Source organism: Mustela erminea, chromosome 11 (genome assembly GCF_009829155.1).
Source record: "Mustela erminea isolate mMusErm1 chromosome 11, mMusErm1.Pri, whole genome shotgun sequence".
NCBI classification, from domain to species: Eukaryota; Metazoa; Chordata; class Mammalia; order Carnivora; family Mustelidae; genus Mustela; species Mustela erminea.
In genome coordinates this window covers 85,035,209-85,058,949 of record NC_045624.1, presented here as the reverse complement: position 1 = coordinate 85,058,949, position 23,741 = coordinate 85,035,209, and the positions used below count along the sequence as shown (strand labels likewise).

General features: G+C 40.9%; 2 protein-coding genes across 11 annotated transcripts in view; one reads left to right on the top strand and one right to left on the bottom strand.

The window, feature by feature from the left end:
- CCDC146 (coiled-coil domain containing 146) overlaps nucleotides 1-20,708 on the top strand; it is a 119,434-nt gene extending 98,726 nt beyond the window's left edge. For all 4 annotated transcript variants that reach the window (XM_032305915.1, XM_032305916.1, XM_032305913.1 and 1 more), the window contains exons 10-19: nucleotides 2,184-2,279; nucleotides 2,868-3,038; nucleotides 4,432-4,520; nucleotides 4,612-4,776; nucleotides 7,090-7,314; nucleotides 8,909-9,137; nucleotides 13,843-13,971; nucleotides 14,528-14,665; nucleotides 18,597-18,845; nucleotides 20,181-20,708. In XM_032305915.1, the coding sequence (XP_032161806.1) occupies nucleotides 2,184-2,279; nucleotides 2,868-3,038; nucleotides 4,432-4,520; nucleotides 4,612-4,776; nucleotides 7,090-7,314; nucleotides 8,909-9,137; nucleotides 13,843-13,971; nucleotides 14,528-14,665; nucleotides 18,597-18,845; nucleotides 20,181-20,384 (1,695 nt within the window). In that variant the 3' untranslated portion in view covers nucleotides 20,385-20,708. The remainder of the gene's footprint in view (nucleotides 1-2,183; nucleotides 2,280-2,867; nucleotides 3,039-4,431; nucleotides 4,521-4,611; nucleotides 4,777-7,089; nucleotides 7,315-8,908; nucleotides 9,138-13,842; nucleotides 13,972-14,527; nucleotides 14,666-18,596; nucleotides 18,846-20,180) is intronic.
- Nucleotides 20,709-21,274: 566 nt separating this feature from the next.
- Nucleotides 21,275-23,741, bottom strand: part of GSAP (gamma-secretase activating protein) — an 84,909-nt gene continuing 82,442 nt past the window's right edge. For 6 of the 7 annotated variants that reach the window (XR_004277093.1, XM_032305922.1, XM_032305919.1 and 3 more), the window contains 2 exons: nucleotides 23,624-23,723; nucleotides 21,275-23,230 (listed from right to left, as the gene is read on the bottom strand). Coding sequence is in view for 5 of the 7 variants with exons in the window: in XM_032305922.1 (XP_032161813.1) it covers nucleotides 23,139-23,230; nucleotides 23,624-23,723 (192 nt within the window). In the remaining 2 variants the exon portion in view is untranslated. Of the gene's footprint in view, nucleotides 23,231-23,623; nucleotides 23,724-23,741 lie in introns of those variants that run through there. The other variant, XR_004277092.1, reaches the window with a different exon arrangement.

Below are 23,741 nucleotides of genomic sequence, written 5' to 3'. Positions count from 1 at the left end.
AGGGCTCGATCCCAGGACCCTGGGATCGTGACCTGAGCAGACACTTAACAGCTGAGCCATCCAGGTGCCCTGACTCTGTCTTTTTAACAGGAAAACAGTCACTGCCCCAGGAGTCTTATCCAGCAGACTTCCATTTACATTTCACTGGCCTGTCATGGCTCATCTGGTCACTCCTAGCTAGAAAAGACTCTAAAGAATCCTGGATACATTGCAGCCATGAGCAAAACTGGGTTTTGTTTGTTTGTTTGTTTTAAGTAAAGTCAGAGAAGAGTGTGAGTATTGGCTAGGCAACCAGCAGGCTTGGCTACCAATGTACCTTGTTACTTCTTCTACAAACCAAGCATTCTTAGTTCCTGTCTGAAACTTGAGAACTGGGTTTATGGAGGACTAAGAAAGGTATCAGAGAAGTAGCTAGCCAGAATTCAGAAATAAATACAATATATTGCAGTATTGTTTGTAATTCAAAACACTGAGACCTGAAATGAGGAAAATTTGTTAGGAGCCCTTCATTGACATGTAGCTAGTTGAGTGTGCCGTCGTCATATCTTCTGTAAAACCTTGTAAGCTTCCCTGGTCCCAGTTAGCATGCCTATATGGATTTGCCTACACTTGGGAGCAAAGCATTTGGAGTAGCCCATCCTGGCCACCTGTGGCAGAGAAGTAGACAGGAACTAGGACGCTCGTTAGACTTGCTCTGGAACAATTCACTTCACTTCCCAGAAGAAGAAATCATACTCTCTCTTGCTGTCCTCTTAACTCCTCCATAAAATCTTTCCTAATTATTCAAGTCTACTTTGAGCTGTCCCTTCTCTCACCTGGCTCTAGCATTTACCTGCTCATCAAAACCACAAATTCTGTATATTGTTACACTGACTGCACAAGACTGTCTCATCTTCCTAATCCACTGTGTACTTCTCAACAGCTAGGTCTCCGTGGTAGGAGGGAAACCGGATATCTTGGGCATCCGAGGGTAGAGAAGGCGCTACTGAAGATGCCCAGACTCCTGGATGTTGGGACATATTTTAGCTACTTTAAAAGAGCAACTCTCAGAAAGAGTCTGTTAGGTGACCTTTACATCACTAAACAGTATGCTCTTTCCCTCTTGAGACAAATTTCAGCCAATATTCCACCTTGGTGTTGTCACAGGAGGAAATAAACCATATCAGGTTGGAGTCATGTGCTTTTGGTATAAAGATCCAACTCTAAACTCACTCTAAGTCAACTATGATGTCAGCACCCCAAGATAACCCTCCCTGTATATGGATGGTGTTCGTTCAGAAGCTGTCACATGTCTGCCTCTCTGCTCTCTTCTCCATCATGAAGACTCTGACAAGCTCATTCCTAATAAGGCAACAGAGACTGTTAGAATGAAACATTACTTTCTCCTGGAGTACTTTAGCAGAGGACAGAAGCACAAGCTAGTACAATAGAAATGCGATGGTGGAATTTCAGGTATCGAACAGTTAAGAGACTTGCCTTTCGGGTAAAAATTTTCCAGCTACTCATCGAACTGCTACATAAGAGTAGCCAAGTATTCTTACTAACTCATGTTAATGAGTTAGTAACTCATTAACTCATTAACTCATGTTACTAAATCCTATTTTTTAATCTATTGGATTTCATAAAGGAATTCACATTTTATAAGTGTAATAAATATCACTTGAACACACATGTTTCCAAACATGCATGAGTTAGAAGAGCAGTAACACACAGTGTTAGGATCACAGACTCTGAATCTAAACACTTGAGTTTGCACCTGTCATTGAGACAATTTGCTTAAATGTCTTTGTTCCTCCTTCTCCTCATCTGTGTAACTGGAGATTATAACATTACCTATCTCATAGGGTTATTGTGAGGATTAAATATGACCATACACATAAGCACTTAGAACCTTTCCTGTCAATGCTCTATAATTGTTAGCTGCTATTATTAGTAAGATTTATTTTATTTCCAAATGAAGGAGAAATATAATAACTGCAATTGGTGAATTATAGATTTTTGACAGGTTTTTATATTTTAGTTTACCATGATTTTATAAAGAACATTCAGCATAAAAGGCAGTTCATATAAGATTAAGAGTCATAATTTGCCCACCATTTGCAAAAGGCACAGAGCGGGGTTGACTACATGACATTGAAGATTTCATTCTTGTGTAAGTGCCAGTTTTAAATTTTTATTTCCAGATGGAAGCTATCCCTAAAGATGATTCTATATTATCCGAAAGAAGGAGAGAACTCCACAAGGAAGTTGAAATGGCTAAGAGGAATCTGGCCCAACAGGTCAATGTCAACTCTTATTTAAGCTTTTATCTAAGAATGATTAATGAAAAGTTGTGTTTTTAACTGTGTTTCACAAAACCTCAATAGGGGAGTATGATGCTACTTAATGTGGGTCTGTTTCTTCATCTCAGAGCCCATTCAAATCCCATATTAATTGGGGGAAAAAAGGATGTATTTAAACCAGCAAAAATTATACAAATTCATGAGATTTTAAAATAAAAGGGCTAATGATTATATAATCATTTTTAAAATAAGTAATAAATGCTTTATTTCACCAATGTCTAATTCTAAATTTTCAAATTTTGTTTATTCAAGTCACTGTCAAAAACATGCTTTTATGTCTCTTTTTTTCTTAAAGTTACTTGAAAATACAGTCTGATGATTAAGAAAAACTTGTATCCCATTAAACACATTACCATATTTGCACATTCTCTTATAAGATAGAATACTTGGAGCTAAGGCAGTCAAGTTACTTTGTTTTGCATCCTAGTAAAATAAACTCTACATAGGAAATAAAATTTTTTAAGATACTGGCCCTAGTGTGTTTCTTCAAATGAATAAGTTTTAATATGTTGTGTTTTTTGAAAGAAAATCCTGTCAGAAGCTGAGTCCAAGTTAGTGGAACAACAACTTGCAGAAGAAAACAAGCTTTTAAAGGAGCAAGAAAACATGCGAGAGCTTGTCTTCAACCTTGTCCGTATGACTCAAATCAAAATTGATGAGAAGGAGCAAAAATCCAAGGATTTCCTGAAAGCTCAGGTAACTGCATTTTTGTAACTATCCATTAATTACTATAAGAGTTCAGGAGATCCTCAGTTTTCCACAGTGTCTTTTAGAAATCTTGCTTCCCCAAACAGGATTCAATCATATACTGAAAAAATAGTTTTCAGGTTCAATTAACAATAGTCAGCAATCTAGGTTCAATTAACAATAGTCAGCAATCTAGAGGAAAAACGACCCAGGTCAATGACAATGAGCAGAGGATTCAAGCACAGGACAACTTCAGTAAGAATAAGGTAGGTATCTCTTGGGAATAGGGCTGACAGTTGTACAGGCTACTGGTCTCTCGGATTCTCCCACTAACTCATGTGCCACTATGGTTTGTCCAAGAACCAGTCAAGAGCAAGAGCATTAACCACCCTCTCTCCCAAGTTCATCAAGCTGGCATTGTTTAAACCACTGCTAGGATGCCCTTAGTTACTCCTCCATCCATGATTTTACTGGGCTCCCAACAAAGTATTAGAATTGACCCAGGGCAACGTTCTAAACTGAAAGAACAATGAAACCAATGGCAAAAACGACCCTGTGGTCATGCTAGCTAAAACCCCAACATTAAAATAATTTTATTCCATGAAAGGATTATATTCAGAGGTTTCCTGTTAAAAATGAACATGATATGACATATTATTAAAAAAGAATACCAGGATTGACCATGTGACCCAGATGTTGGCTGTTTCTTTTTTTTTTTTTTTTTTTAAGATTTTATTTGTGTTGTGGGGGAGGGAGAGGGAGAGGAGGAGCAGAGGGAGAGAGACAAGCAGACAACACTGAACACAGAACCCGATATGGGGCTCGATCCTACAACCCTGAGATCATGATCTGAGCCGAAATCGGAAGTCGGTCAATTCATCAACAGAGCCACCCAGGTGCCCCAGATCTTGGCTGTTTCTGAGGGCAAACTTTGTTCTGAGCAAGCATTTGCATGCATAGTATTTCTTCTCAGGAAAGTACCTTAAAATCCTGGCTTCAGTCTCTCACAAAATACCACAAAGTGTTCCACATCTGTAACACCTGTCAAAACAAACTACAAATCCTCTTCCCTCAGCTACCCTCCACACACTCCTCACTTACCCAGACCATCTGTTCTGTCCACACTCACTCTTAGGCTGTCCCAAAAGTCCCCCAAATTTTCCTCAAATCCAACCTGTACAGGCTGTTTTCTTTTTCTTTTCTCTCATTCTTTCTTGTCCTTAATTCAGTTCAGCCAGCCAGTCAATTTTCAGATCTCTCCCTTACAGTTCTTCCTCAACTGGCCAACTCAGCTGCCTAAGATAGCACAGGAATGAGACAGGATACAGCTGCGAGTATTCACACGTTGATCGCAATGGGCTTTTTTTTTTTTTTAATTTCACACCTAGCTTTCATATTTCAGCAAAAATATACCAACATTGTTAAGGAGATCAAAGCAAAGGATCTGGAAATCAGAATACACAAGAAGAAAAAACATGAAATTCATCGGAGGTAAGAGAATTACGTGATGATTTATCTTGTTACAGGTCGGGGGAAAATGAGTCTTATGTCATAAGTTTCAAAAACACTTGTGTTTCCACAGACTCAAAGAGTTTGCTAAATTGTATGACACTATCCGAAATGAAAGAAACAAATTTGTTAACTTACTTCACAAAGCTCACCAGAAAGTAAATGAAATAAAAGAAAGGCATAAAATGTCATTAAATGAACTGGAAATTTTAAGAAATAGTGCAGTTACTCAAGAAAGGTAAGTGTAATACTACCGTCTTTTCAAAAGTTCCTCTTCTGATACACTGAACTCTAAAATACCCTGGGAATTATGAAGTAGAAACTGATGGTCTTACAAAGCTCAAAGATGCTTGCTCAAAGATGCTTTACAAATGACAATCTAAGCATCTGAATGTGATTCCGCATGCTTCTACTGTTTGACAGCTTTATTTTTAAGTGAATAAAAACTATGTTTACATACTATTTATTTTTTTTACCGAGTTAGAAAAGCACAAGTTTAATAATTTGCCTTTAAAGTTAGAAGACAATCAAATGTTTACTAACCAGCATCCCCTGGTTATAGATTTGAAGCATCTAATGTGCTTGTAGGAGGCAGTGTAGTGGTGGTTGCAAGAGCTTTCTAGACTCCGATCCCCGCCCTGCAGCACTAGCTGCATGACCTTGAGCAAGCTACCTTACTTTTCTGGGATCACTTTTCTTACCCATAAAAATAGTCCTTATTTGAGGCACTTGGGTGGCTCAGTCGGTTAAACGTCTGAGTTTAGCCCAGCTTATGATCTCGGGGTTCTGGGATTGAGCCCTAAATGGGGCTCGATGTTCCATGTCTGGCGGGGAGTCTGCTTGTTCCTCTCCCTCTGCCCCTTCCCCTGCTTGTGCTCTCGCTCTCACTTTCAAAGAAATAAAGTATTTTTTTTAAAATAGTCCTTATTTTATAGGACTTTTTACATGAGATGAATTAATCCATAAAAACATACTCAGAAACATCTGGCAAATTATTATTTATTAAATTTATTATTTACCATGTGGAAAGATGTTGGACTCTTTCACTTATACATAGTCCCCGATCTACGGAGTTCATACAACCTGAACTTTTTCTGGTGGCTATTATTGCCCAGTTTCCTTTTTTTTTTTTAATTATGTTCAGTTAGCCAACATATAATACATTATTAATTTTTGATGTAGTTAGTGTTCAACGATTCATTAGTTGCGTAAAACACCCAGTGCTATCACAACACATGCCCAGTTTCCTCTTATAAAGCTATACAAAATGGGTTCTTGTGTGTGAGGCAGCGGATGGACAGGGACGGGGGAAGGGATTGGTATGAGTAGGAAAATCTAATTTCCTAATCAGATTCTCATCCTACATGAAAGTAAAAGATCATTTATAAAGGCCACGCATCCATTCAGCATTTATTGTGATGCTGTATGAAGCCAGTCCAATGGCTGTTACCAGATACTACCATCTATGCCCTCAAAAGATGGCAGCAGCCTCATGGGGAGGACAGAGCAGTAAATGAATTACTATGGTCTCTTGATTTGACAGAGTGGGGCAGCAAAGTCTTGGGGCACAAAAGGAAAGATGTCCTAAACCAGGGGAGTGGGGAATCTGAGACCTGGGAAGATCACAGTACAGAGCATTATATGACAAATACCAATATTACTGCAGCCGTCCCCCTTATCTGTGAGGGATACTTTCCAAGCCCCCCAGTGGATGCTTGAAACTGCAGACAGTACTGAACCCTGTATATTCTAGTTTTTTTCCCCCTATACTTACATACCTATGATAAAGTTTAATTTATAAATTAGGCACAGTCAGACATTAACAATACTAATAAAATAGAACGATTACAGCAACATACGGTTGACCCTAGAACAACGCAGGCATTATGGGTGCCAATCCCTGCACAGCACTTAACTAGTACTAACCTGTGGTTGACCAGACACCTCACCAATCACGTAAACAGTCGATTAATCCATATTTTACGTTATCATATTGTATACTGTATTCTTACAATAAGGTAAGCTAGAGAAAAGAAAACATAAAGAAAATAACATTTATAGTACTGTGCTATATTTATAAAAATAAAATAAGATAAAATAAAATCACGTTTAAGTGGACCCAGGCAGTTCAAAAGTGTGGTGTTCGGGGGTCCGCCATACTGTAATCAAAGTTATGTAAATATGGGCTCTGTCCCTCTCCCTCAGTATATCTTATTGTATTGTACTCACCCTTCTTGTGATGACGTGAGGTGACAAAATGCCTACGCAGCCGGCTGAGGTGAGGTGAAGGACGCAAGCGCGTTTGTGACGTAGCGTGAGGCGGCTGCTGACCTTCGGAAGAGCCGGAAGGAGGAGCATTGGCTTCCGGTGGACGGATGCCTGCGCGCTCCTCAGGCTGCAGAATGGTGGATAAGGGGACTACTGTCCTACTATTGTCATTTCAAGGGACATACTAAAGCGGGAGCTGCTTGGATAGTTTCAGAAGTCTTCGTTATTTTTGCACTAACTGAAGAAAATGATATTCTTACCCATTTCCCCATTATTTTTAAAGGAAGTTACAAAATTGCATGCTGAAACATGCCAACAATGTTACTATCCGAGAAAGCATGCAAAACGATGTGTGCAAAATTGTAGCAAAACTTCAGGAAATGAAGGAGAAGAAGGAAATCCAGTTAAACAACATTGACAGACTTGCCAATATGATCACAATGATTGAAGAGGAGATGGTGCAGCTGCGTAAGAGATACGAGAAAGCTGTTCAGCATCGAAATGAAAGGTAAAAACCAGGAACCTAACGTGAGAAACAAAACACCCAGAGATCCGATTTAGAAATGTTGCCCCTTCTCGAGCCTTGACAGTGGGTCTCGAGGGGCATTTGACATTCAGGTTTCATTAGCTTTCTGCAGGGGCGTGTTTGGGGTGGGGGGCAGTGAGCTGTGTGTTTGCCTGAAAATAAGAAACTGTTCTTTTAAGAGAGAAACGCAAGAATAGGGTTTCAGTTGTTGCTCTTTTAAATATGAAAGTTCTTTCCCAGGCTTCTATTCAGATTGCCTCCGTTATCATCAAGTTATTTCAGTATAATTGACATAAATAAGTCTTTGGATCTTGCATCCCCTTTTGTGACAGATTTGGTCTTAGTATGATATTTATTAAGCCATTCTCCCAGCTCATTTTCTCAGCAAATAGGACCTCTCAGAAGAGCATTATTTCTTCCAGGCTACAATTATGTCATTAATCAATTAGTGCTGTAGCAGTCTTCCCAAGCTGCTTGTGCCCGGGAAATCTGGAATGTGAAATTGTAGGGTCCTGTAGTAATTACCTCTGGTATTAGATCTATTTCTTCTCTGTGGTTTTGATTGTGGGCTGTTTCATCCAAAGCTGTGTGTGAAGCTTTGGACCCTGAAAGGACAAAAAAGATGGTAAAGCAGGGCTCTTAGCTTCTGTTGTCAAGAGAAATGAGGGGATCATGAGAAGAACCGATAAACGGCAAATGAGATGAAATGTAGAGTTAAAGGTGAACAAATGCAACTATGTATGCACATGTTTTAGGGAAGGAGAGAGAGAAAGAGATAAAAAGCAATTAAAGATGAACTCTGGGATAATGGGTATGCAGAGTGTGGGAAGAACCTCAGGGTGTGAAGAACAGTACTTCCTCAAACTACTGGCAGGTGTTTTCTTGGGATAAAAAGAAAAAAAAAAAGTCCTCTTATTTGGCTCCTGGCACAAAACAAATAATTTATGCAGTGTGTTCCCAGGCCCTGGTCAGACCTGTAAGGGCTAGAATTGGAAAATTCTTACTTCGTTTCTTTCCCACATTTTCCTTACATGGAGGGGTCTTTCCCCTGGCATGATTACAAAGGACAGAACTTTGCCTGTTTATGGGGAAATTTGCTTCAAAAATATTCAACTTTAAAAGAACCTAATGGGCCTGGCAATTTACATAGAATCACTGCAGAGACACATTCCCTGGCACCCTGCCTAGGGACTTCTGGCCAGACCTCGGTTGGCAAGTCTGCCCCAAAAGAAGGGCCTGCAGAAAATCAGATTATGGGATCACTTTGCTCATGCCTGGGGAATGCCTTTTTTTCCCACCCTAGGAAAACCTTTGAGACTTGCAGAGATAACTGTGACCAGCCAACTGCATGATCAGCTCAGAGTCGAGATGCCAACCAGCCCTCCCTGTCCTATCCCCAGGAAAATGGAAAGCGTGAAGTTTAACTAGAAAGCCGACAGTAAATTTCTATTATCTTCTGGAATTATATAATGTTGATGTGTATTTTGTTCCCAGATCCAGAGAGAATCCCCGTGACTAGTAAAAAAAAAAGTGGTCTCAACACCCTCTTAGCCTTTGCCTCTCCTTTTGGCCATAGTGGTGTTCAGCTGATAGAACGGGAAGAGGAAGTGTGCATCTTTTATGAAAAAATAAATATCCAAGAGAAGATGAAGCTAAATGGAGAAATTGAAATACATGTCCTGGAAGAAAAAATCCGGTTCCTGAAACTGAAGATTGCTGAGAAACAGAGAGAGATTCATGTGACCCAGAAATTACTGCCAACCAAGAGGGCCCTCGATGCCGACTTAGCAGTGCTCCAAATTCAGGTGGGGAAAACGTTCATCAGATGCTTCCTGGGACCATTTGCTTTATTTCCCCCCCTCTCCTTTATTGGTTTGAAGATCATATTAAGTTCTTACAAATAAATTAAGCCATGCCCCCACATGGTATCTGTACAAACTCATGAGTTAGATGTCCTCTTTAAAAAGACCACTGCTAAATAAATAAATAAATAAATAAATAAATAAATAAATAAAAATGCCACTGCTCTGGGGCACCTGGGTGGCTCAGTCAGTTGAACGTTGGACTCTTGATTTCAGCTCAGGTCATGTTCAAGGTTGTGAGCTCGAGCCCCATGTGGAGCTCCACATTCAGTGGAAAGTCTGCTTGAGATTCTCTCTCTCCCTCTGCCTCTCCACACCCCCTCCCTCTCTCTAATAAATAAATACATAATAAAAAAATCCACTGCTCCAGGGTGGAATTTATGCCTCACTCATCCAGGCTACAGATTTTTTTTTTCCCCCTGGAAGCATTTTCTCCCTTCCTTGGAATTCAGACCCTCCCACATCTCAACTCTACCTTCCTCATAGCTCAAAATTTAGGGAATCCAGGCTTTCAGTGCCATAGGCATAACTATGCTTCTGATGCTTGCAGAAAGATCTTGGAGACTATCTTGCTCTCTCATTTTTGGATCTCCTGCCCTCTGAAGCCGAGACTGTTGTTTGTTAATGACAGTTGCATATAATTAGACTCCTTGTTAATCCCTATAGTTTCCCTGTCATTTAAAAGCCTGGTCTCTGACATAGTCTTTTTATTTATTTTTTTTTTTAAATATTTGTATTTTTTTATTTGACAGAGAGAGAGAGACGGCGAGAGAAGGAACACAAACAGGGGGAGCTGCAGAGAGAGAGGGAGAAGCAGGCTTCCCGCTGATCAGGGAGCCTAATGCATGACTCGATCCCTGGACCCTGGGATCATGACCTGAGCTGAAGGCAGATGCTCAATGACTGAGCCACCCATGCACCCTGAAATGGTCTTTTTTTTTTTTTTTTAAGATTTTATTTATTTATTTGACAGACAGAGATCACAAGTAGGCAGAGAGGCAGGCAGCGAGAGAGAGGAAGGGAAGCAGGCTCCCTGCTGAGCAGAGAGCCCGATGCGGGGCTCGATCCCAGGACCCTGAGATCATGACCTGAGCCGAAGGCAGAGGCTTAACCCACTGAGTCACCCAGGCATCCCCCAACACAGTCTTTTTAAAAACCAAGCAATTTAAACATGAATAAATAAATATGTAGTATATGCTTAAATAATGAATATAAAGCTGCCTTCTTCACATGCAATAATTGGGTTTTTTTTTTAATGAAAATAGAAGGAAAAAAAACTAAAAAATTTGTGGCTTACACTTTTCCCCACTGCCTCAATGTAGCAGGAACAAATTTTAACCTATCATGTTTTCTAAAATGTCAGGTTTGTTTTCAGGTTTTTTCGGATGATGAAATTAAAATATGTTTGGTTAATAGAGTTGTGAAAAAACACAAAAATTAAAAAAAAATTCTATTCCCAAGATATAATCACTATTAAAATTATCAAAAATCTGGAAGCAATCTGTCCAGTCTTTTTCAAGGTTTATAAATCAGTGGTTTTCATTAGCTCATGCGGCAGTTTTGGGTCCTGTTTTGTTTTGTTGTTGTTGTTTTCTTTTAATCATGTCATGGGGATTCACATGACTTTGAGGAACAGGATGATGGGTCCACTGTATATTTTAGTCCATTTGAACGTGTGAATTCTGTATCAGTGATAGGATCATTCATTGGGCACAAATGTGCCAACGTTCTGATTCCAGTGTTTGTTTTTTTAGCCTTAAGTTCTCCTATTCACTTTCTCCCTAAGTGTAGCCGGTGTAGATGGATTGGCTGGAACACCCCAAGGCATCCCTCAGGCCTCCAAGGTGTCCCCCGCAAGATTCTAGTGGCTCTGACTCCTGCGACTAGTGAGCCACTTATTTGAGGGATCCCCTCATCAGCACACACACCGCCTGGCTCACTTCTGTGCCGGGTCGGTGCAGAATTCAGAACTTGCTCCTTCCTTGGACTACCTATACAAAACCATTCCCGCAAGACCTTGGTCTGTGAACCTGTGAAGGTTTGGGGCAAAAGCGTGAAGGTGTACATTACAGAAATGTGAGGAACTGCAAATTCAGTATCAGACATCCATGCCTTGCAAAGATCTGCAGGACCACCCGTTACTGGTACCATCCCCAGGTGCGTTAGCCCGTGCAGCACCCTCGTCCAGCTCTATTCCCCTGACCTGTCTTTCCACCTCTCAACCCCTTCTCTCCACAGCCTTACCTCCTAAGACTGCCCCCAAGCACTCCACACTTGTCATGATTTTACAGAATAATTTGTCTCCTTCCAGCTCCTTCCCAAAACACAGCCTCAGGGCCATCTTTCCCCATACCAAACTATCAAGATGCCCAGCAGAACAAAAGGACTTTAAATTCAGTAAGATCCACCACAGAAGAATTCTCTGTCTACTGTGTAAGCCTTGTTAATCACAAATCAGTACTTCTACACAGTGGATAAAATTCATTGTTCTTAAAATATATGTATTTGGCATTTCATCGTATGGAACAGTTATGTGAAATATAAATTCAGTTGACCGAAGAGGAAAATATATTTAAACTTTTATGCCTGATAGGAGCCTTTTCCGTTCTGACTGCCTATGAATTGAGACATGTGGGTTATGTGTTATCATCAATTACCTGTCCTGCCAGAGTTAATTCTAAGCTTAAGAATGTTGAATAGAAAGTTTCCCATTAGTCTTCAAAGTCCACAATTATTTGTCTACTCAGCACAAATTAACATGGGCCCTTTGAAGGACATGATGTAAAATTTTGAGCCTTAGGCAAATCATTTTTGTACCCTGCCTTGCCCTGGTGGATCCCTGTCATATCCTGTTATTTGTCACAGCTGCAGTGTTTTGTGGTTGGTTTGTTTTTGCTTTTGTTTTTTCAAAGTCTTCCCATTTTTTGCATCATTTCCAGAATTCCCTTAAGGTTTGTATTTTTTCAATTGTTTGAAACAGTTTTTAATTGTCTAGCAGTCTAATCCAAGGATTATCGTGAGTCATATTTTCCCGGTGCTTATAATAATAGCTCCTTTTTAGGGATCTTGGAAGTCACGTGAACTATTTTAGGACACAACACTATTTTGTATTAAAAAAAGTAAGCATGGGGATTAAGGAGGGGACTTGTGATGAGCAGTGGTGTTGTATGTAAGTGTGAGTCACCAAATTCTACACCTGAAACCAATATTGTGTGTGTTAACCAACCATAATTTAAATAAAAACTTTAAAAAAAGAAAAAGTAAACAGTTTTTCCTCAGAGACCCATGGGGAAATAAGAGCAATCAAGGTACTAATTTGATAAGCAAGCACTGTATTTTTGTTCCTTATTTAATTTCCTAGTTAAGAAACAGAAACATTAAACACTGTTAATAATAAATGGAATAATTATGTATTTATGCCTGTTTATATATATATGTACTTTAACTCCATATTAAGGGCAATTAAGCAATGTTGAGAGGGAGAAAAAGGAAAAAAATAAATTATTTATGTTACTATTTTAAATTCTTTTTGTGAGGAGAAGGCAAATACATGAATTAAAGATTAAATTTTACCCGTATCACTCTGGGACATGTTGTGAAGTATTGAGATGTGTGCTCTCAGTTAATGAGTCAGCCCCATTGGACTGGGCCTTACCTTCCCATTTGACAGCTAAGGCAACTAAGGTTTAGAGAAGATAAGTGATTTGCTTAAGATTCTACAGGTTTTCAGTAGAAAAGTTGAAAATGATGAATCTTGGGGGAGCCTGGGTGGCTCAGGTGGTTAAGCGTCTGCCCTCGGCTCAGGTCATGATCTCAGGGTCCTGGGATGGAGTCCCGCATTGGGCCCCCTGCTCAGCGGGGAGCTTGCTTCTCCCTCTCCCTCTGCTGCTCATCCTGCTTGTGCTCTCTCACACTCTCTGTCAAATAAACAAAGTCTTAAAAAAGAGAAAGAAAAGAAAATGATGACTCTTGGTTTTCACAGTGTTCTACATCTCTCCCCATAAAATGAAACTAAGTGTGACTGCCTCTCCTACTTGGGAGCTGCCTTATTTCTTCATCTACTTCAAAGTCTCGTTAAATCAACAAATATCGTTGAAATATGAAACATTATATTAGGCAGTTAGCAAAAAAGGTAAAAAATAGTTCAGGCTAGTTCCTCACAGACCTATACACTGTATTGACCTAATAATTAAGAACTTTATTCTTTGGGAAGCCATTAAACCTATTACCAACAAAGGGTTATAAGCTGGAGTCTCGTATGTTGTCTGCTTTGTATATTGTCTACTTTGGCTTCTATAACAACCTAAAATGAAGAGGTCAGTTCTGTATATTTTGAGCTGTGCAACCACACAGCATCCCAGAGGTATGACACAAAGGACTGGTTGTCATCAGCTCTTTCTTTGATGACTCAGAACTCACTGCCTTGCTTCAGAGAACAGTTACATGGCATCACCTTCACGGTACCATGGGTGAGCAGACTTACTCTTCAACCCAGGTCCCGGCTGATGGGATTTTAGAGGAGTTCTCTTCCACCTTTGCCTGCATGGATCCTTCCAAAAGACTTTGAAGACCCTGGGCTATATAGTTTTAAAATTTACTGAGCAATACAGTTAGTTTTGAAGTTAACGTTTCCTTCTTTGTTTAACAGTTTTCTCAGTGTACAGACAGAATAAAAGACCTGGAGAAAAAATTCATAAATCCTGAGGATGAGAGCAGAATCCGCTTCATTCCAGGGAAAGATATGACCCAAGAAGAAATGATCAAAAAATTAGATGCAGTAAGCATTCTTTCTTATAATAGTGTCTACTAGTACTTTGTTGATCAGTGTCCCAGTGGTCTGTGGTACTGTTTCATCTGATGCCACAGATTTATCCCCCATCCCTTGCTCTTCTAGCCACTAATACAGTCCTTTCATCGTAATCCAGTAACAAAAGCTAAGCTTGTTTCTAATGCTTGCCAGAAAGAAAGAAAACCTGAGTGGTTTCAAGATGCCCACTTTTGTCTCATAGCCCAAAGGAACAATTTTGGCATCTTTAGTGCATTGATTTGTCTTCCCGATGGGGACATATCAGAGGAATGGCAACATGGAAACTGGGTGGAGCTGAGAGGGCCACCCTCTGCCATGGAGAAGAAGCCTTTCCAGGGCTGTCTGGAGGGGGTTGGAACGAGGAAGGTCTTGACCTAGCCCAGCGTTAAAGACTTTCCTAGAACCACCTTGCAATTGTGTAAAAGCAATGTGTCTTCATTAAGGGGAAAAATAGTACTTTAATTAAGAAAGATTTTTGACATGCATGACTTTTTTGTCCTTTTATTGAATTTGTTTTCAACTCTAGCTGGAACTACAGCTGGCCAAGAAGGAGGAGAAGTTACTGGAAAAGGACTTCATCTATGAACAGGTGTCCCGGCTCACTGACAGGCTCTGCAGCAAAACTCAGGCCTACAAGCAGGACACGCTGCTCTTAGCCAAGAAGGTCTGCCTGAGACCCTTGTCTCTTCTGCCTACAGGCCTTTCATTTCCCACAGACTGCCGTTATTTATCCAGAGCAGCACTGGAGAGATACATAAAGATGTAGAATTGAAGATGTAAAGATAAATCTTAGAAAATTATCCAAAGTAGTTTTCAGTCTTGTTCCTTGAATGAATATTCACTTTATACTGGGCAAACTTAAGCTTTTCTTTTCTTTTTTTTTAAAGATTTTATTTATTGGGGTGCCTGGGTGGCTTAGTGGGTTAAAGACTCTGCCTTCGGCTCAGGTCATGATCTCAGGGTCCTGGGATCGAGCCCCACATCCAGCTCTCTGCTCAGCGGGGAGCCTGCTTCCTCCTCTCTCTGCCTTTCTTGCTGCCTACTTGTGATCTCTGTCTGTCAAATAAATAAAATCTTTTTTTTTTAAAAAAAGATTTTATTTATTTATTTGACAGAGAGAGAGATAGCGAGAAAGGAAATACAAGCAGAGAGAGTGGGAGAGGGAGAAGCGGGCTCCCTGCTGAGCAGGGAGCCCAATGCAGGGCTCAATCGCAGGACCCTGGGATCATGACTTGAGTCGAAGGCAGATGCTTAATGACTGAGCCACCTAGGCGCCCCAGACTTAAGCTTTTCTTTCTTTCTTTCTTTCTTTCTTTTTTTTTGAAGATTTTATTTGTTTATTTGACAGACAGAGATCACAAGTAGGCAGAGAGGCAGGCAGAGAGAGAGGAGGAAGCAGGCTCTCCAATGAACCCGAAGCGGGACTCAATCCCAGGATCCTGAGATCATGACCTGAGCCAAAGGCAGAGGCTTTAACCCACTGAGCCACCCGGGCACCCAAACTTAAGCTTTTCAATGACAGTTTACAAGTTTCACTTAACAGGGCACCTATTCAAAATAAGTTACTACTCTTGTATTTCATGTGCCAAGTTAAAGCGTTTCTAGTTCCTTGTACTAAGAGGGCCTCACTTATCCAGCAGTCCACATGAAAACACCCCCAATCCAGAATTCAGCCAGGACCCAGGAACAGACAGGGACTATTACAAGAGAACAGCAATCACATGACACCCATGCCTAGTAGTCGTAATTTCTTACATTTAAAATATGGGAACTGCTGGAATCAAAGCTACCTGGTCAGGCTAGGCCTGCTCGAGTGGCCCTGGGAGGGGCAGCTGGCAGGCAGGAGGTTGGTGATTGAGGAGAGGAAGGGCCTCACACCACTGGGCAGTGAGAGGACCCCCCCAACCCCCGCTCACCTGGCCTTCTGGCCCCCAGGAGCCTCCTGCTGTGGCAGCAGAGGGATTTGAGTCAGCAATAGTTATTGAACCTGCTGTGTGCTCCCCTTGTGAGCACATGAGGCTGTGAGGGCAGAAGCAAAGAGGAAGGGACGCATGGTCCACACCTAGTGTCGGAAGACAGGTAAAAAAGTAGACCATGGTAACACCCACACCCGTGATGGTGGGGTCCTGGTGGCAGCGACCGTTCCTCATTCTTTTTCTTCTTTTTTTAAAGATTTTATTTATTTGAGGAAAAGAGAGAGAGAAAGTGTGTGTGTGTGTGTGTGGGGGCACGCGCGCGTGCACGCACATGCACAGAGGAAGAGGTGGAGGGAAGGTGAGAAAATCTCAAGCAGACCCCCTGCTGAGTGCAGAGCCCCACTCTGGGCTTGATCACATGACTCTGAGATCATGACCTGAGCCAAAACCACAAGTCTGACACTTTCCAAACTGAGCCACTCAGGAGCCCCTCGCTCCTCATTCTCCTTAATTTCCCCAGTGCCTAGTGTGCACTAAACTCAAGAAAAGTGTTTATCATACGAGTGGTTCCATCCTGGAAACAGTTCTGGCACACTACAGAAACAGAAAATCACTGTAAATCTCAGGTCTCCTTTGCTGTCTTTATTAGGCTTTTACAGGACTGCTCTGAGGACTTCCGCCAGCCAGCTGGTCCCTCAGTCCCGGGGCTTGTGTGCAATTCACAACTTTACTTCAGAAAATAAGAAATGTTAAGACTTCTGTAGTCTCATGAACTTTGTCTGAATTAGCACGCTCGATGTTTCTTTAAATGTTGCCTCCCTTCCTTTTGCAAATGAATTTCCCTTTCTTTAGGGTAAGTCAGTTTTCAGGGAGGGCTGGCTTGTGGAAGCTGTTGGCAGAGTCTGTCCGGAAGTTAACTGTGATGCTAGGGAAATGCACATGGTGGCAATTGCCACCTGGGTAGGTTCATTCCTAGGAGTCAGCCTCGTCTTTATCTTCCCCACCCCACCTGCCTTTCCCCACCTTTGTGGCTCTCTCCCTGGCTCCCCCCCCATTTAAAACTTTGTAGTAGGCAGAACTAGAAGGTAGAATGGTTCAGATTCCACGTCTGTGATTTACCAATACAAGTGAATGACCTTGAGGAGGATGCATGAACCATCTTAAAAATAAGTTTCCTTATCTGTGAAATCGGTATGATAATCAGTTTAAGTTGTAAGCATTCACTAGTTGAGAAGTGGCCTAATTCCTTGTGGGAGATCAACAAGAATGCATATCTCAAGTCTCTCACCTTTCCTAGGGAGCTTAGGACTCCTCTTGCAGATCTCCCAAGTGAAGAGAAAATGGGAAGTCCCAGGGTGCCTGGGTAAAAAAGTTGGTTACGCATCTAACTCTTGATTTTTGGCTCAGGTCATGATCTCAGGGTTGTGAGATTGAGCCCCATTTCCATGCTGGGCACTGAGACTGTTTAAGATACTCTCCCTCTCCCCCCTGCCTCTCCTTCTAAATAAAAGGGGTGGGGGGAAATCCCAGTGGAAGACAGAGCAGCTCAGAAGCCCAGAGTAACACCATCCTTCTTTGGAGAAGAAAAGGAGGTTGGCTAGTTACATCCACATACAACATTCAAGTGTGCCAAAACTGATGAATTAGTGCAATTTAAGATAATGACTCACCATTGAAGCTTTTAGTTTCCTAAAAATTACTGCAGTGTAGAACAGTTTTTAAAATGTATTTTCCTTACTCCTTTAAAGAGACAATGTATATATAATAATCAGTCATTAAATTTTCAGAGAAAGATAAATCACTGGCAGCAACATTTCTCTACACAAATGTACAGATAGACCAGTGTATACTCTACTAGGAGAAGAAAGTGTTTCAAGATCAGGTGTAGTTTTTGGAAACTCATATTCATATGTCAGTGTACCCTGGTTCAAAGGCCTGGAGGATTAAAATAGAATAGAATTAATTATTTCCTTCACTCAACATCGTTTTAATTGTGCTTGGTGTCTATGTTCCACTTAGTCCTATCTTTCAATTCTTTGATGATAACTAGCTGATGTGAAATCGTAAACATACACACGGAACAAGAAACATTTCCTTTCAAATTACTGGCCAGATTTTCCCCAGGTTCAGCTCATGTTTGTTTATGACCAAATAATGCTACTTCCCAGGAATTATGATCAATAATGCAACCACAATGAGATATGATATTTTCCGTTAAAAATAATTTCAGATGCAGGACCACTGCTGATTATCTTCTGTAAGTAACAAGTAATTTTTAGATATAGTTTTGGTCCTACCAGATTTTTTCCTGCTAGATGAGTGACAAATTAAAAACATGGCAAAATTAGGCTAGAAACTTAGACATCAAGAATACCCTGTCCCCTTCTCTTTAACACCTCTTAAAAATAAAGGGACTATTTCCCTCAGTGCTATGCACTCCGAGCTCTATTAACCAGATGAACAGATCTGTTTCTTCTCCATCCTATCCTTATTCACACAGCCAAGGTACTGGCCTCGATCTCCGAGATCTCTAATTCTTATTTTTCTCTGCATACCCCCTTAAACTCTCCTTCCTTCAGGGAAGGTTGCCCCCCACCATCCTAGACAGCCCTCAGCCCGCCATTTTCTTAACTCTTCATGGAAGGTATGTAGTCTAAGCCTTGGGCACTTTCATTCTAGATGAACGGCTACCGGAAAAAGATCAAAGATGCTACGGAGCAAATGATGGCTCTAGTTGCTGAGCTGTCCATGAAACAAGCTCTGGCCATTGAACTCCAAAAGGAAGTCAGAGAGAAAGAAGACTTCATCTTCTCTTGCAATTCCAGGATAGAAAAGGGTCTGCCACTCAATAAAGACATTGAGAGAGAATGGTTGAAGGTACTTCGAGATGAAGAAATGTATGCCTTGGCCATCGCTGAAAAATCTCGGGTAAGCTTTGCTTCCTTGCCGCATTGGTAAAGAGTGCCAGGAAGGGCCATTTTCAGGGATTTCAGTCCTCCCAAAATAGAAGAAAAATTCCCACTCTACCACACACCTAGTTCTGACAATCATTAGAAAGGAGTTTTGCTCAAGACAGGATGTAGACAAGTCAAAATCATAGTCCAGAGTGCCATAATACTCTCCAGAAAGCCCTGGTTGAGCACCAAGGCCCACCTCACAGTCTTACGACATGGCCTCTGTGGCACTCAGCCACTGGCAGGATGGTGGCTCAGCTGGCTCCGGTTTTATCCATACGTCTTTAGTCTCTGTCCTTGTACCCCTACTCAGACTATACCTTATTCTCCCATGTCTGGCTATCAGGGACCCCCACAGCACACTGCAAGGCCTTCAGCATCTTCCAGGTGCCACAGCCTTCTGCAGACTCTGCCCCTTGGTGAGTGTCTTAGGCCTCAAGATCACATCTTTCTTCTCCTGCCACTGGCCTCAGTCTAGGTCTATCACTGACTGTGCCTGCATGATGGGTGCTAAGTCTTGCCTACTCCTATGACCTTTTAATATTTTTACAATGGAATTGGGCATCTTTCTAAGAAGACTACATCCTAGAGACCTACAACTCAGAGACTATCAAGTAGATATCCCACAAAGGATCATTATTCACTCCCTAACCCAGGAACACATGCCTTCCAAATACGTACTAGGAGTATCTGAAAATAGGGTCAGATTTGTAAACCCCACAGTGCCCAAGACTGTTTTTTAGGGCATTCAGATTTTACTTGTGGTGTCCCAGCTGTCCTTTATCTGTCTCCATTATTTAGAGTTCTTAGTACCGTAAGAACTTCCTCTATTCTCCAGAAGCACAGGCAGAATCCTGGCACCTTGAGGTTCGAAGCAAACTGCTGACCACATCTCTCCTCTGGTTCTACTTTACTCCTTAGTTCCTCCTTTGTAACATTTGCTCACCAATAAGTACTCCAGCGTTTTTCAAAAACATGGAAATAATTAGTGCTCGATGAAAGATACTGAAGCTGGAAGACAGGGAATTTAGGACCCGCTAACCAGTTTATGAACGCTAAACCCTCAGAACAGAATGATGCTTGAGCCACATGGGTCATTCCCAGGAGACAAGTGTGTGTGTGTGTGTGTGTGTGTATGTGTGTGTGTGTGTGTGGTGACTCCACCCTCATACCCTCCTATCCCTTTGGGAAAATATCAACCAGCACAGCCTAAGGCTGCTCAGACCCAGCTGTGACTGCTGGACCCTAAGTATGAAGTGACTTCAGTATAATTTTCAGGAGACTAAAAAGGAAAAATCATTCTTTGCAGGAGTTCTTGGTAACAGATAACCGCCAGCTGCCCAATGGTGTTTACACAACTGCAGAGCCACGTCCAAATGCCTACATCCCAGAGGCAGAGGCCACTCTTCCTTTGCCCAAACCATATGGCGCCTTGGCTCCTTTCAAGCCCAGTGAACCGGGGGCCAATATGAGGCACATAAGAAAACCTGTTACAAAGCCAATTGAAATCTGAGCATGTGAACCAATCTGGGCTTCTAAAGGAGACACTTTAATCAGGCTTCCTCATTTGCACAGCTGGAAAGTATCAGTATAGCAGCTCTAAATTACAAATAGTGTCCACAATCAACCAACAATGGACAACAACATGGCTTCCTTTCACACTCATCAGCAACTACATTTTACGTGATGTTACAGAGAATTTTCCTTCAGTTATATCCAAGCATATTTCTGTATTTTTTTCTTTTTTTCCCCTTTATATACTATCTTTCAGAAATATGTAGTTAAAAAAAGAAAAATAAATTTTCAGTGCAGTACAGAAATTGGCAGTGTGGTCTTTGTTTATTAAAGAAGAAAAATGCACATACTTTTCAATACATTCACTTGAAAAAGAAAGCTAGAATTATTGTTTGAAAAGTAAAATATCCCAAGTATCACAGAAGTTATAATTTACTTTGTTAAATAGTTGCATTTGAAGTTCATGTTGGTAAATGTAAATCAAGTAAAAAGCAGTAAGGAAAATTGTCCTTCTTAAAGTAATATTATGGTCATTCTTTTTACAAGTAAAGAGTCCTTTTGCCGCAAAAATAGTTATACTCTAATTTATCTTTCTTATAAATCTAGATTTTTTTACAATATCATATACAAATAAACCTGTGATTAAGTTCTGACTCCAGATTTTATAAAATTTCAATGAAAGCATTTACAGCTTTGCGTATAGCAGAGTTGGAAAATGAGGCCAGTTCCACTTACTTTGTTACTCTGATTTTATTGCATTTTACCTAAGTATGTTTTCCTAATTCTGTTTTTATATTTTCTCATGTATGAAAATACCCAAGTGGATTTGAAAACGGATTTTACCTCATTAATATGTTCAAGCCATATTTCATATTGGGGCCAGGTATGGATTTTGTGTCACAATTCTGGAAGTGAGAAATACCACATTCCTTCTTCTTTTTTTTTTTCTAAATGAAACATAATCTGTTTCAAGCCCCCATCCTGCCAGAATGGAGGGAAATTTAATCTCATCCTCAGCCTCCAAGTCAGTCCTGAATCTAAGTTGGTTGTTTTATAAAGTTATTAAAAAGCATAGTGCCCATGATAAATAACAGTGTGATTAACACAAAGAAACACTGCATACTTTATTTAACACAGTTCCCGGGTTGCAGAGATCCAAAAAATAGACCTATAGGAATGATGTAAGAATGGAAATATAATTTTTTAACAGAAAGGGATGAATGTTTAAGTATTACAGTCTGTGCTACTGGTGCACACAGAAGGGGCCACCGTGTGCCGGCATGGTGGGGAGTCACAGACTGATGGACCGGTTTATCTGCCCTTAAACATATATAAGATTTCAGTAAGTGGGGAGGGACTTCCAGATGGGGGAAATAGCCTGAGCCAGGCTCGGAAGTAAGAAGACAAAAGCTGTTCAAGCCCAGCGAACTGCCCTGGCTGGAACAGCATGTTCATGTTGGGGGAACCGTGTCAGGCTGGGATTTAGGAAGCCCTGCATGTGGAGGAGTTTGGGTCTTATCCTGTAACAAATGGCTGTGAGCAGAAGAGCGACAGGACCAGTTTCAATATAAGTTGGACGACAGGGACTTCAGAAAGACAGCATAACAACGCAAGTATGAAAGGGTAGGGGGTGAAAAATAATGATCTTCTCAAGAGAAGAGAGTCTAACATGCTGACAGGGCTCTGATATTTTGAGCCTCTGTGACAACTACATATTTGACCAAAAAGGGAAATTCTGTAGGAGAGGGCAGTTTTGGGGACACAAGTATGTTTTTTGGAAGAGAGGTTGAATGACTGTACTACCTAGTGATATTCAGAATCATGACAATTCCGCAAGTTCCCTGTGAGAAACTGTGAAGAGAGAAAAGCAAAGGGCACGGGCTGAGTCAGGCAAGCGACCACCATTATGGGTCAGAATGAAGCACTATAAAAGAGAGGGGGAAGAAAAAAGAAAAGGGGGAGAACTAGTTAGGTGTCCTTGGGGGCCTCAGAGACAGAACATGCTTGTGGGCTCATGATTCCTGGCTGGAATAAAAGGACTATGTTCAAAAAATGAGAGTCAGGCCAAAACCTTCAGTGTTTTTTGTTTTTTTTTTTTTAATGTCAAGATATCACTAAATCAAATTTTTATAAATACAAAAAAACTTTAACATATTACAGCACAGTTCCATCACAAAGACAAATCCTACTCTTCAGGCCGTTATGTACACTGCTGTATGGGACAAATTACCCATTACTGGATATAGCCAGATTTGACCCAGTCCAAGTTCCCAGTTCCCAGTTCAGTTCTTGGAAAAGTATCCTCTTTCCAAATACAGTCCTTCCGTAACGAATTTTTCTGTTTCTCATGTGTTATCTTCAGTGACACATCTAGTTTTTGTTCTTCTAAGCACTGTCCCCTACATTTTTTAAAGCATATTTTATTTCAGAGTGCAAAAGTGAGTACAAAGTCGCTTTGAGCCTATGAAGTCATTAGGAAGATAAGCCGGTAAGTCAGCCCTGAGGACATGTCATGCTTCTCAGACTGTTCTGTCACCCCTGTCCACTTGATGGCTTGTCTGCTTTTGAAAGCCAGGGTGAGGTTTAGTAGTTTAGTTCTGCCTGAATGAGTACCAGACTGAAATTCAGATGGCTTAACAATGTATTCTGATTTGGGTTACCAATTGTAAATATTGGTAAAGGACTCTTGCCGGAAGTCAAGCTAATGAGCAAGACTGAAACATCGGAAGCAGATACAACTGCATGTTCTTTTTTATAAGCCTAAGAGCATTGTGGTGTGTTTTAGAGCTGCTTCCTCCACAAATTTTGCATCCACATTGTCATGTCCTTCAAAAGCTAACAGAGCTGGAAAAGTAAGGGGAAAAGAGTTACTACGTAGCCATGGAACTTCTAGAATTACATTGTGCCTGCGGCTCATTGAAATCGTAATTATTTTATATTTTAGTAAAACACATTACTCTGAAAATGTGTTCTTAAAATTCATTCTACCTCAGGCCCCAAGAAAGGTCATTCGCACCGACCGAATGGGTTTTGAAACCTCTTAAACCCTTTTAAAACCAAATTCTTTTGGTAATTTACTCTGGGAATGAAAATGTATGCTACTAATTAAAACCAGCTGCAGCAGGACTACTTAGAAGCAAGGGGTAGTCCAAAAAGAAAGGGGTCCACACAAGTGAATTGGGACAGCCGTGTCAAGAGAAAAAGCAGGAAAACCCGAGGGCAGGTGAGTGATGTTACCTCGATTGGAAGATTCTATATCTGCCAGTATTTCAATGAAGTAGTTCAGGGGCAGGAACTCCACACTGCCTGGCGATTTGTCAATCATAGAACTCCGGGGCTACAAGGAAAACCACGT